This window comes from Thunnus maccoyii, chromosome 10, assembly GCF_910596095.1.
Source record: "Thunnus maccoyii chromosome 10, fThuMac1.1, whole genome shotgun sequence".
In the NCBI taxonomy this organism is placed as follows: domain Eukaryota; kingdom Metazoa; phylum Chordata; class Actinopteri; order Scombriformes; family Scombridae; genus Thunnus; species Thunnus maccoyii.
In genome coordinates this window covers 11,985,221-11,998,894 of record NC_056542.1, presented here as the reverse complement: position 1 = coordinate 11,998,894, position 13,674 = coordinate 11,985,221, and the positions used below count along the sequence as shown (strand labels likewise).

The following is a 13,674-nucleotide window of genomic DNA, read 5'->3' as shown; positions in this document are numbered from 1 at the left end:
CTATGCTGCAATACTGTCTGCAAATAAGCCATCAAAGTGCTTTCACCGAGATTACTTTTCATTAGGTATAAATTTGGAATACAGGAAGTTCATATCAAAACCAAAGTGCAACATTTAATCACAGCTGAAAACACAGTAGAGTTATGAGTCAAAAGTAATTCATTTTTTATTTACAGTCATATGATTACAAAATCCACATGCCCACAAGGACAAAAAGTCACCAGCACAGTTTGTAAAAATGAAACACCTCGTCTTGTGATATCTGAACTTTTGCTAATTTAAAGATCCCATGAAATGACAACTTCCTGAAAAACAGGGAATCTTCAGTGGTGGCCTTATGCTGTATCAGAGGATAAAAAAAAAGTTCAAACAATGAGGTCATCCTGCGTTTTTACCATAACTACTAGTCCATTGGTTTACACTAAGATAGATGCATTACCACAACCTGTTACAAAAGGAAATACGGAGGAGTGTGGTGGCCTTGTGCTTAAGATGCATACCATATGCTGTGACCGCAACGTCCGGTTCTCTTTGTTGCATGTCATTTGCTATCTGTCTTCTTTCATTTCCTCTATTGTCCTTTAAATAAAAGGCAAAAATGCCCTAAAATACTTTAAAAAAGGGAAATACAGAACATCACATTATGAAAGTAATGACACCATTTCATGGGACCTTTAAACTTGGAATACACTGTAAAGTTCCACCAGTTTATTACGTTTTACACGGCTAACTATGTTTTTCCTTCTACTGTGCACAAAGACACAGTTCCTATGTCAAGTCAGTTCAGGGCAAAAAAAATATTAACAATGTAATATATAAGCTGCACTGTACTCTGTTGCATGTGAAAGATGTTAACATGCTACATAACCATTAAAACATCCTAAATCCATACCTGTTTCTGTTTTAACTAACATTTTATTTTGCAGGAAAACTGGTATATTACTGAACTAGAATCCATTCCACTATATTCTGTTACTACGTGACAGCAGTCCAATCAATTGCCAGACATAGAAAACTGTAAAATCCTTGTATTTACAGTATACTGGTGCTGGGAAAATGGGCAACAAACCATCCATTATACTGGAAAAAGTCAAGGGACAAATGTGATCAACATAATGTTTGGACAGGGCAAATGGCTTTTATCCGCAAAAGAATGTAATGATATATAATAACTTGAAGCTTGCAGCAACACTTTCACGGGATGCTATATGCAGATTTTGGACATGTTTGGGGTTAAGGTTAGTTCAACAGGCCGTCCACAGTGGTACCTGCAAGTCCCCAGCCCTCAGTGAAATCTTTCTGACCTTTGTGCACAAGTCGCCATCTAGTGGCTAATGGGACAAATGCAAGACACTTCAGTTGATGGAATATATATAAAGAAAATGTTTGGGTGAGTAAAACAAAAACTTGATCACATTATCTCAAATAGGTTTTCCAAGTGTTAAAAAAACAGCCCTGTGTTTTGATAGAAACTTAATCAAGACATGACTTCATGTCTGGATTCTCTGACTTTTCGGACTTCTCACAGTAAAATATCTTATATAAAAGTACTTTTTGCCATTTGTTTAATAGCATTATCAAAATATTTAAGCAGTGAAAAAATGTTGAAACATGTTTAGTAGAAAAAAAAAATACAACTTTACATCCAACACATCAAAAACTCAATGACCCATATCCATGTAGCCAGTCACTCACAGACAAGCATAACTCACTGCCACTCTGAGGCTTAAATGTACTGACAAGTTTTGTGAATTTGTTAATTTTGCTTGCAATAAAAATGATTTAACTGGTTTCTGGCTGACTTATCAACTGCTGATTCAGTAATATAGATGATACCTTGTGACAGACTACAGGGAAATTGTGTGGTGCCTTTTTTGTGATGACAGTAAGTAACACAACCAAAACCAACCAAAAATAGTGAATAACACCACCTCCTCCAGGTCACAGTCCCTGATGTATCTGCTGGTAACCTGAAAGTCAGCAGTTTTGAGAAACAGGTTAGATGAGTAGTGAAGGGGTGGGTTTCTTGCCTGGCCAAGCCTCTTTGGCATACTTCTTTTTGCGTGGCTCGTTGTGGGTCTCTGGTAGGTAAGGGGCTGTGACAGGGGTGGGGTTGAGGGTGACAGGGGGCTGGGGAGCCTCTGGGGCCAGGTCCACTTCTGGTGCTGGGTTGGGGAAGGGCAGAGGAAGCCCTCCCTGCATAGCAGCACCTCCTGGAGCTCCTGTTGGCTGGTTCTCATGACTAGTGGGAGGCAAGTCCCCATAAAGACCACTGCTTAAGCTGTAGCCATGGATGCGTTTTGAAGTCAAGTCATCAAGACCCAGAGTGTTTTGGCCCTCTGATCTCCGTTTCTGCAGCACGGGTTAACAGAGTATTAACTTTGCAAGTCATACATTTAGCCCCTAACGTTACACATTTACTTTAATGACACATTTTACAATTGTGTGTTACACAATACTAGACAAGTAAGTTCACTAGTTATTTTTGGTTTCAGCAGATTACAGTCATTATGGGAATACTGGTAATATCTTAAGCATAGCACTGTTTAGGTTCTGAGTAACCAAACAGCTCAACACACAGTTATACTTTGAAGCATGTTAACTAAAATGTATTAACTGAATCAGACATTTTTATGACAAAACCAACACTTACCTTGATGGGGATGACAGCAGTCTGCACCATATTTCTAAAACGTCCTACCGAGGGGTCTATATCCTCTGTAAGTATGTAAAATACAAGCGTTACAATTCATTAAGTACATTTCAGGCTCATCCCATGAAATGTAGAAATGCACATATCTGATTGGTGACATATCTTGATAAATACAGTATATATTTTCTTCATGACAGGAGACCTTTGTCTGCAAAACCCTTCCAATGAAGTTAATTAATATGTCTACAAAGTCTTAAACATAACCATCTACCATTACTTTAGTTTGGTATTGTTTTTCACCAGACTACAATCGTATGTGTTTCGTCAATGCAACTTTCACTTTGATTTGTACCTGGGTTAATGATGCAATCCTCTTCATTGAAGGTAACTCTGGAGTTCCTCCGTTTCCTCTTAGGCCTCTGGATTTCCAGGTTGCCTTCCTCAATGGTCAGGAGGGAGATGCGCTTGTTGTGAGCTGTGTTGAACTCTGTCAGGTTCTAGAAAAACACAGACATCAAAAGAAAAACATGTGTAATGCAGTAGAATCAATATCAGGATATCACAACTTTATTGCATGATACTACACCAGACAGAGCAGGATAATAACAAGTAGTATCATAAACCTATGTGAAAAGCAAATATCACTAGTTAATAATTAGACAATAGGTATAAATAGAACGTATAATCAGAAAATCTGTGCAGTGCTTATGTTAATATGTTCCTGAAATTTTGGACATTTACATTGTTACTACTTCTATAATCTACGATCTGTAAGGATGTGCCTGGCCTGCCACTTAGAACACCAGAAAACATTCATCTTTATGAACATTGTTACTGTTACTACCAAGAAACTATGTCAATATACCTCCAGCTCTGTCTCTTCCTCTGGAAGCCCGAGCAGTCCTTTCAGCTCCTCATCTTCTCCTGTCTTGCTGTCTCCTGTGCCGGCGGTTCCTTGTGTTTGGGGTTTCTCTCTAATGGTGTAGGTCCGTGTTGAAGCCCCAAAAGATATTGTCGAGTCTATGGGCACCTGCTGAGGCTTGTGTGGTTCCAGACGGATGTGTCCAAGGAAAGTACCGTGTGCTAAAATGGTGACAATCAAATGACCAAAGGTACATATGTTGGGACAGTTCATTCGGTTTTCAGATGATTCATGTTTTATGGAATTGAGTATGATGCAGTCCTGGTGGCAATGCGTGTGTCGCTGTCACACTAAGTCTGTAAGATGGTGTAATAATAAACTGGGTCACAAAATCCGTGTCAGCACACAATGAGGTCAAATTTGTTTTTGTTTAGCAAATAAGTAATTCTCCTCTAACAGAGTGACTTTTTGTGGTGATGACATCTGAGTGCCTTCATCTTCACCATCCCTAAATGACTGTCCTCACTGACGGATGTGGTCTTCCCTACTATGAATCAATAATGCAAACAAGTAAACTTTGACAGCCTCAAATTAATAAAAACTTAAACTTAATGTGGTTTCCACTGATGACTAAAAGACAGACAGCAAAGTCAAAGCTTTTAAGTTAAAACCTACTAGTAGTGCTCACAATTGACATACTTATGTACAACCTTTACAGACACTGGTTCTGAATATAAAATTACTTAAATACAATTGTGATTCTGAGGATGTCTTACTGCTGTTGAGGTCTATGAGAAAGACCCTTTTCAGGTGTTTGTGGTAAACCAGGGCAGCATGGACACGTGAACATGACTGATGATCAATGGTGAAGTCACACCAATCTGGGTTCCTCCCAAACAGGTAGTACTTCTTTTCATCTATGATCAGTTTCTACAGGGAGAGACAGTTTCAGTGTGTTATCGTCATTAAAAGACTTGTGAAAAAGATGTGTAAACAGTCTGCAATATCTCTGTGCCTCTGAGCCATAACTCAACAGTGTTGCTTCCCACTGAAAAGCTTAAATCTCAGGGCTGATGCTGCTCTCGCACCGGTGGAAGCCATGCAGCCATAGAAAGCCCCAGTGTGCAACACATCTGGGACAAAGTGGACTGTCAGGCTCGTATCTGGTGCGATTCAACCATCTTAATTCACACGATATTTTGTGCTTTTGCACAGATGCATGCTTTAACACATGCTTAAGGAGACCGCCAAGCTTGCAGTTACCTCTATCAGTTTGTCTCCCTTCATCACGTCTAGATGCAGCCCTGCGGGTGGTTTGCCTGCCCTGAAAAGCAAACACTTTGTTAACGATACACACAACAAAACAGTATGGATTCCGAGCACACATGTGAAGGTGATCAATACAGGCAATACATGATTATCCTGGCTTTATTTGTCTTCTCATGGTTAACGGTTTATTTATTGAAACGGGTGGCTCAACCTCCTGAAAACGTTTCCAGCAGTCGCCACATACTGCAAGAACAAGATTGCTACCAAGAAAAACGCAAAGAAATATGAAATTGTCTGATTTATATCCCCGAAACTCTGTTGTTGTTAACCAACATCCCTAAAATTAAACTGCAAAGCGTCCTTCTGCTCAAACGACGCAACGATATTTCTAAATGAATGCCAACGTTAACGGGTTAGCCTGCTAGCTTGCTTAGATGCTAACGTTAGCTACAGTAACTGAAGCTACAAGATTCTCTCCGATTAGCGGTAAATTACATAAATGAGTGAACTTTGTTTTGTTCATCTGCATCTCATACTGCATCACAAACAAGCCTTATCAACTTTCGCATGTGCATTTTCTCACCATGTTGGACAATCAAAAGGAGGAGGACTCTCTTTGCTTGTTTTAGTCGCCATCTTGCCCGAGCTTTTCAAGGCCGAGGTGCATGTTGGGTAAAAGCCAGGTTGGGTTCTTGGGAGTTGGAGTTTTGCAATCCTGCAAATCACATCACATCAAATTTAGACTTAATTAGACATTTGATGATTATATATTATTATTTTGGTCTTAAAGGACGGCTTCACAATTTTTCTAGTCTGTCATAAAACAATAGTCAGGTGCCCAAATGAACACTGACATATGTTTTCTTGCCATAATCATTCTTCCTGTTCCTACTGGCCATTAGAAGATCCCTTCATAATGCTCTTACAATGTAAGTGATGGGGGGCAAAATCCACAAGCCTCCTTCTGTAGCTTTCAAAGCATTCAAATTAATCAAATCAAGTAGATATCTTACAGTCTTTTAAGTCCCTCTTTTTGTTACTATACTTCCACTGCAGCTCAACAGAGAAACACACAAAGGGAATTTGATGCTAAAAAAGACTGTAAATGTGGCAGATATCCACTTGATATGACTAACTCAGACAGCTGAGGTCTCATATAAGCCTCATAAATGCATTTTTGCACAAAATTATTGTGTGGACACACCTTCCCATTCACTTGAATGAGAAAATGTGTCCAAACTTTTGACTGATACTGTATATTGAAAGTGCTTTTGAAGGGGATCTTTTAATAGCCAGTATGACCAGGAAGAATAATTACAATGAGCAAAACCTCTTTCAGTGTTCCTTTGGCCACCTAATTGTTGTAAGACAGACCTGAAAAACTGTGAACCTATCCTTTAATAAGGTGTTGGGACACCTCAACCTGCCAGAACAACTTCAGACATACTGTATAAGTCTCTGGAAGTCTTTTGGAGGAATGAACGCCATTCTTTCAAAAGATATTGCCTCACATAGTGTTTTGATGATGCACTGTCCAACATGTCACTCTGAAATCTTGCAAATAGTCTACACTCATTGACATGAATGGGATGGACGAAATGTTTGAAAGTCAGTATAAAGTGGTAAAATTCAACAGCACCACAAACTACAGCCTGACCAAGTTATAACAGCTTCAGCACAAACAGACAGACAACTAAACCCACTAGGGGGCCTCAGACCCCAGATTTCTGACTTCAAATATGTGCTACAGAATCGTGGTTTGAAATGTATGTCTACGTGTTGTTATGGAGAGTAAGTGCTTTGAGAATCTGAACACCACAGGTCTCTCAGGGTCTACATCTATTGCAAGGTCTTCGCACCTAATAAGGTATTGTGGTTACTTGACTCTTTGTACAAAGACTTCACTCTTTGATTGCAAAGAGCAAGGATGAGTCAAAGGGTTCGGTCACACAAGGTAGCATCTGATAAGAAATTGAATTACCAAACTGGATTATGGAAAGGGGGGAAAACCTCTCAAGAGATTGAGCCAACAGATCAGGGTGATCTTAGTGATGCCGTTGTAGGACACCTTTGGAAAGTGTTGTGGGTTACACAGAGACTGTGAGGGCCTGTCTCGTTATGTCACAGAGGTGGGAGGATGCTTAGTCTATTCTACAGGAAGTGAGGGTGTTGTCTTTATCTACCATTTGTCTGAGGTTCATTGAGTACAAAGAGGGAAAATTCCCTGTATGGAGAATGTGTCATGGACTTTAATAGGCACTAGAACCAGGAAATATTGGAAGAGAAGGACAGTACAGTGACTAAAATTACATTTCATATCAACTCAGCTAGAACCCATTCCTGGCTTAGCTGGGTGAAACATGTCTGTCCTTCCTGTCATGTATAAATCATTACTGTTGTGTTTTGGCATCAGTTCTGGGGCGAGATTTTCTATTAGATCATGTGTGATCTGTCCACAGTAGTTATGTGATACAGAAACATTGTGTTTGGCCAGACCACCAAGTTGTGCTTTAAATGCAGGTACATGATTAACAGGCTTTGATCTTACAGACCTTGTAACAAAATGTTTGCACAATGCAGTATTTGCAGTTCCCACGCTCACTCACGCACACGCAAGCACACACATGCAAATTTTCCTTATAAAGCTATGCTGTTAATCTCTGAATTTCTCAGTATATTTTTTGTTGCGTGATAGTAAATTAAGTGCTATAAATAAAATAAAAAATAATATACATTTTCTTCAAAACTTCACTGTATTACAAAGCTGATGTCATATCTCTTCACCTCGATCTGTGAATGCAAGCACTGTGCAAACTGCTCCTGTAACTTCCTCATTCAGTTCTGTGGTTTGTGACTGACAAAGCATCCCCCTTTTATGCTGCACTTGTCATTTATTGTCTGCCTTCATTTTTGAAAGCAGCACACTTATGCAGCAGCAGCAGAAATGGCAGGCACGACTGCTTTGCCACTTCAAGAATTCATTGCATCATTGGACAATACTTGTTTGCCAAAAATTCTACAAGTTTGCTCTGGAGTGTACTTTCAAGGTAGGCCTTCATTATATTCATTCATATGCGATTTGAAACTGTGAATGTAGATGAGCTTTGGATTGCTGAGGAGATTGCTACTAATCGTGATGTGCCTGTAGTCCATTAAATATAAAATATAAATATCTATTAAATTACAGAGGAATTTTTACATTTATGCAGGTACTGTACATAAATATTATAATTAATATAATCATTGTATAATTAAGTAAAAGTAGCAATAGAGCAGTGAAAAATACTCCTGTACTCAAAATCATACTTAAGTAAAAATATAGAAATATTATCAACTAAATGTGCTTAAAGTCTCAGTGGTATTCATTACACAGACAAATGGCCCTGTGAGAATTTGATTATAATATATAATTTTATTTTTATTATAATACAGTTTTTTATTATAATACAGTTTCACTTCATCAACACCACCGAGTGTGACCGGCCACAGGCCATTACACCACATCCACACCATCATGAACTGATAATGCTACATTAATGTATCTATTTATTGTTTACATGTTTTTAGTTTTTTGCTTAACCCTGAATCAGATTGCGTATGGAGAAGGGCTAGTACCATTATAAGTGTATACTTCTTCCTACTGCTGTTCAGACATGTAATACTTATTTTTGTTGTTTATTTATGTTCATAAGACTTTATTTATTGAGAGTTTGCTGTATATCTTTACTGTTCATTTTATTTGTTATTCTTGTTTTGTTTTTATTTGTTACATGTTCGAAATAAACAAACAAACAAATTCAGATTACTGTTGCCAAATGAGACGGTGACCATTTTTCTGAGCTGTGAAGTTTTTGTTCATGACTGAGTTTTGATGTTGTTTCACTGTTCCTCTTTATCTTAAATTCTCACTTTCTGTTTCAGGGTCTATATATGAAATTTCTGGGAGTGAAGTGTGTTTTTCCACTGGAGATCTAGTAAAGGTCACTGGCATTGAACTCCTATCAGTTTGCTGTGAAGACATCGGCACCAATGAGAAGTTTGAGCTGCCTATCAGCCACACAGGTCGGTCTGAGCTGTGAACAACATTCTTGTAACAGCAACTATTTGTTTCGAAGCTGACCACTGATACTTGTTGCTGTTTCTCAGGCTTGTTCAAGGTTGTACCAGACGACATGCCGTACAGTACAATAGAGGAAATGCTGAGCCTGAGACCTGTGGGCCTTGAATCCTGCCTTCCCTTCACTTTTGCCAGCCACTCCAAGATGACCTTTGAAAATTTCACTCTGGGGGCCGGGAGAGCTTTGACTGTGCTCTCCATTCAGCGGCGTGAAGGGAAAGAGGATCAGGTGCGCTGCCATGTTCAAGGACAAGAGGGAGCCTCAGCTGAAGTGTGTATCCCTCTTTCTTCCCGAGGGGAGTTCCATGAGTGTGAGAGCGAGGAGCGCTTCACTCTGCGGGAGATCATGTCCTCACCCTGTCTGCGCAGTCGAAAGTTTCGCTTCATCAACACAACCAAGTGTGACCAACCACTTATCCTCAGTCCAGTATACCAGGTCAACGCCATCATGAGCTGTGAGAATAACCTACTTTTTTCTTTTTTTTTAACTTTAAAGTTATCTTAATTCTTTTTTTGTTTGTAAATTACACTTGAATTTGTGTGTAAATTACAGTGGAATTTTTACATTTATGCAAGTACTTAAATATTAATATTTCAAGGCTTTACTTGAGTGTTTTCATTTTATGCTACTTTATAACTTACTATATTTGAGAGGCAAATATTGTCCTTAAACCTCTATATTTATTTCCTTCCTATTAAGATTAAGATTTAGATCTATTGCTTGATCTTAAACTCAAAAAACTCGAAATGATGAAAATGATGAATTCAAATATGATGCATCATTGTAGATTTCACAACCCAACAGTAAAAAAAGTAAATTAAAATCAACTTGGCCAACATCAATGTTTTAGTAAAAATATCTCAGTAATATTTCATTACTGTATTATAAAAAATGCTCTCAGGTATTTTTACGTGAGCGTGATTTTGAGTACAGGGGTATTTTTCACTGTTGTATTGCTACTTTTACTTAATAAGATTATCCAAATATTTTTCCCATAACTGATAAAACATACCGTACTCTGGTTTCAGTTATTTTTATATCACTGAGTGCCTCCACTACATTTTCTAATACTGTTTCTACCATTTTTTTATACAGTAAGGAAGAATGTGTTGAAGTTCCCATCCAGCTTAGAGGTGGATGTGATTGATGTCACAGACGTGTGTAAGGATGTAACTTTTGTGACGCCACTCAGTCTGACGGAGGTCCTTTCCCAGCCAGATGAATCCTTCCCTGCAGTAGTGGAAATACTGGAAGGCCCAGAGAGCCGCTCTCTGTTTAAGTGCAACTGGCTGCCGCAATTTAACAAAAATGAGAACCTCATTTTCCATAAGAAAGGAACCTCACCCATGATTTTGATATCCAGCTTGAAAAGTCGGAAGGCACAGCAGTTCTTCCTGGTATCTCAGCAATATGGTGGACGATTTCGGAGGCGGCCAAGAGAGTTTAATTCAGTGTATGAGCTGTATGTTGCTTTAGCCCAGGCACCAGATCTGAGGGTCACTGTAACAACGAACTGTGAGGAAATTGAGGAGGAAGGTCTGCCTGGCCTCAGTGTTGGGGACCAGCTGGAGGTCGTTAGTTGCAAAATGGTTGAGTTGCCTTGTGGAAGCAGTAAGGGACAGAAGGAGTCCATCGAGGCTCTCTTTTGTCGGCGCCTCCAAGAGCTGGATGATGACGATGATGATGATGATGAGGAGGAGGAGGAAGTAAATCAGGAGTGTCAGAAAGAGGAGATTTTCCTGCCTTTGTACATGCAGGGTCACTTTGTGGAGGTTATCACTGATACCAAGAAATACAGACTCAGGGACTTGGGTAAACAGTTTAAATTGCCACTGGATGTTAAAGTGGTGAGCCGTGATACTGAACTCGAGACTGATCCACTAGTTGGTTTTCCATGTCTCAGAATAGAGGGGGCTATGCTGGAGCCCACCATCCAGGCAAGCTTTCCAAACAGACCAGACCACTGTTTCGAGATCCCCACCCAGTGGCTCTCTCTGTCCGTCTGTTTCACCAAGGACCCCCTGCCATGGCCCAATGAACAACCCCCTATGTTCCACTTGGATACAGTTACTGAGGTCACAGACACGTTCTTATATGAATTTCGAAAACAGGGTAACTCAGATGCAGCTCCCCCACCTCGACCACCAAAGCGAAATCTGTCATCCTCAAAATCTTTGAAAAAAACATCAAAGAAAGTCTCATCGAAGGCAGACAAGCACAAACATCGATCAGACAAAAGCGTCCCAGCCAAAGAGTTGGGCGATTTGAATTTAAATAGCAAAAAAAGACCTCCAGCTCCCCCACCTCCGGTAAGTGTGGTCTTTCATGCATATAATAAATTTCCAAAAGCTATTTAAAATTTATTATGATCATCAGTTACCACGAAAAACACACCGCAGACACATTTTCTCACAAAGTATATTTTAGTAAAGACAAAATGCTTCCACTTTTGTGGTAAAGAAGTCAAGTATGCAACAAAACTGAATGTTTCCCTTTACTTTGCAGGCTATCTTAGACGATGAACCACCACCAGTTGTACCCCGAAAGCACTTAGCGCCTGAAATGACATCTGGCAAGGCTCAGCCAAACACCTATGTGAAAATGGAAGACTCTAAAAAAGGTGAAGCTCTTTCTGCAAACTGTAACATGCAGGTTATGGCCATGTAGGCAACATTTAAATGAATAAGACGGTTTTCTATTTTTATTTTATTAATGTCAGCAAATCAGATGAGTGTGCAACCAACAATACTTCCTCACTTCCCTATCTGTTTGGTCCAACTGAAGATATAATAACAGAACACAAATTTGATTTGACACTGCAGTGTCACGGAAACATCAGTAATAACTTTTTGTAAAGCATATTAAAACAGGAGTAAATAATGCTTTTGTTTGGGACTATTTTCATTTGTGGCTTAATACACAGCTGGCACTCTAGTGAGTATTTACAGCCACAGGATGGTGGATTGACTCAAAATAGTGCCCAGCTATATCAAACTTTGTCTACGCACACAATACTTAGTTAGTAAGATCAATTCATTGTTGGTATTGATCTTTTCTTGGGATTTCCTGACAAAGAGAAAGGAGAGAATATTGCTAGCCTTATGCTTGAACTTAAATACTGGATGTGAATGGGGACTCCATTATTACTATTTGATGAACTGTACCCCTCTTTTCCCCCCAGTGTCGCTGAGTGACGTTGCAGCAGATGTGGACAGTGACCATGACTATGAAATTGTGGATGACACTTTGGCAGCAATGATGAAGACAGCACAAGAGAATGTTTTGTTCTACTAAAAGGTATCACATATGGGCAGTGAGAGCTGAATGGGTGACTATGGTCACAGTCATATGGTCGTTTTTACCATATATATATATGTGACATTATTTTAGGACACTTCAGTGATAGCAAATGTGTGTAGCTTCCTCTTGTGTAACACATAAAACCTGTGCTTCTCATGTGGTCGGAGCAACTTTTCATTCCTCAACCATCCTCGTCAAGGTTGTGAGTGGCTGGAGCTGTGACACATACAGTACACCACCCGCAAACCCTGACTGAACAAATAATACCTTTGCTGTTGGAATATGCTGCAGCACCATCGTACTACACATTTTATTCAAACTTGTCAGGGGAGTGATTTAACCATGTGCTAGTTTCAAGGGCTGTAGCTTTGTATACAAAAAATTATATTGTGCAATAGTAAGCAATGCTTTACAGGAAATACAGTCCAATACACCACGAAAAGCTGTAAAAAGTTGCCAGAGTTAAATCAACTCCTCTTTGTCTAAACAAATACTCATTTATAAGCTTCACAGAGGTAGAAATTGGTTGCTTCATGTTGTGGTCATTAACTGCATGTTAGTGTGTCAACCTCCTACCATATATGTATACACAAACTCTAAACAGAAAGGGCTCAGATCAGTCCTCGCTGTGAGGTGACACTCTTAACCACAGAGATCACAAAATGGCAACTCTGTAGTTTCTCACTTGGTCATAAATTCTCTATTACTGTCAATCGTAGAGCTCTCCCAGCTGTCATAGAGAACTAATGGTCTGATTGTACAAAAAGGCACTGCAATATGTTTCGAATCCTGTTTTTGTAATCTCAGTGAAAAGACTATTGGGCAGACTTTTAATCACATACTGTGTAATGAAACCACTTTCCTGAAAGAAATGAATGTAAGTTTTACATTTGTGACTAATTGGCCAAACAATTTGAAAGACTTACTTAAAGTTAATTTTGTGTAACATTTCTACAACTTCAGTTACAAACATTATGTGGATTAATGTGTCTGCTGTTCAATTTTGTACAAGAAAGACACGTATTGTCATAAAAAAGAAGCTGAAGAAAGCATCAGACTTATTTGGTATTTTCACATTTTGTTAAAACTTTACTGTGTGAACCAGTGGGACCTTATATACAGGCCTACATTTCTGCACCAAGGCCAATCAACTGAATTTGGTTGGTGGACTCAACCAAGTGAAGACAAATATTCTAAAGTGTGATCCAAACATAAAAGATGCAAGATTCAGTCTTGAATGTCATACCAAAAGGTCTGATTAGAGATGTAAATGAAGTATTTCTGTATTTTAAAAAAATTGCTTGTTTATTGTGGGGTTGTGTACTAGTATAAATAATTGTCTTAAATTAAGGTTTAATGCAAATAAATTGTGGGAAAGGGCTTCAATAGTTTCCAAACCTAGTGTACATACAGTATATTATTAAGATGTCATTGTGTGTGAAAACTATGAATTAAAAATGTGATAAACTGTG

At 39.0% G+C, this 13,674-nt stretch overlaps 2 protein-coding genes across 2 annotated transcripts; one reads left to right on the top strand and one right to left on the bottom strand.

Moving 5' to 3' along the window:
* Window positions 1-141: 141 nt before the first annotated feature.
* ppp1r8b (protein phosphatase 1, regulatory subunit 8b) lies at window positions 142-10,325 on the bottom strand. The gene is made up of 8 exons (XM_042425313.1): window positions 10,247-10,325; window positions 5,368-5,499; window positions 4,779-4,839; window positions 4,292-4,445; window positions 3,519-3,736; window positions 3,006-3,150; window positions 2,654-2,718; window positions 142-2,352 (listed from the first exon to the last, which is right to left on the bottom strand). Exons 2-8 carry the CDS (start codon window positions 5,418-5,420, stop codon window positions 1,999-2,001), a joined length of 1,050 nt encoding a protein of 349 aa, XP_042281247.1. The 5' UTR covers window positions 5,421-5,499; window positions 10,247-10,325; the 3' UTR covers window positions 142-1,998.
* Window positions 7,697-13,644, top strand: themis2 (thymocyte selection associated family member 2). The gene is made up of 6 exons (XM_042425304.1): window positions 7,697-7,831; window positions 8,706-8,846; window positions 8,931-9,356; window positions 9,998-11,211; window positions 11,408-11,522; window positions 12,084-13,644. Exons 1-6 carry the CDS (start codon window positions 7,729-7,731, stop codon window positions 12,194-12,196), a joined length of 2,112 nt encoding a protein of 703 aa, XP_042281238.1. The 5' UTR covers window positions 7,697-7,728; the 3' UTR covers window positions 12,197-13,644.
* Window positions 13,645-13,674: the final 30 nt, after the last annotated feature.

What these genes read in the sequence shown, in the direction of transcription:
- ppp1r8b (XM_042425313.1), bottom strand. Translation starts at nt 5,420, where the DNA reads ATGGCGACTAAAACAAGCAAAGAGAGTCCTCCTCCTTTTGATTGTCCA. An exon ending in CCTTTTGATTGTCCAACATG is followed by an intron (nt 4,840 to 5,367) that starts GTGAGAAAATGC and finishes TTTGCTTTTCAG; the next exon opens with GGCAGGCAAACCACCCGCAG. An exon ending in CTGCTGTCATCCCCATCAAG is followed by an intron (nt 2,353 to 2,653) that starts GTAAGTGTTGGT and finishes CCCGTGCTGCAG; the next exon opens with AAACGGAGATCAGAGGGCCA.
- themis2 (XM_042425304.1), top strand. Translation starts at nt 7,729, where the DNA reads ATGGCAGGCACGACTGCTTTGCCACTTCAAGAATTCATTGCATCATTG. An exon ending in GCTGCCTATCAGCCACACAG is followed by an intron (nt 8,847 to 8,930) that starts GTCGGTCTGAGC and finishes GCTGTTTCTCAG; the next exon opens with GCTTGTTCAAGGTTGTACCA. An exon ending in GGTCAACGCCATCATGAGCT is followed by an intron (nt 9,357 to 9,997) that starts GTGAGAATAACC and finishes TTTTTTATACAG; the next exon opens with TAAGGAAGAATGTGTTGAAG.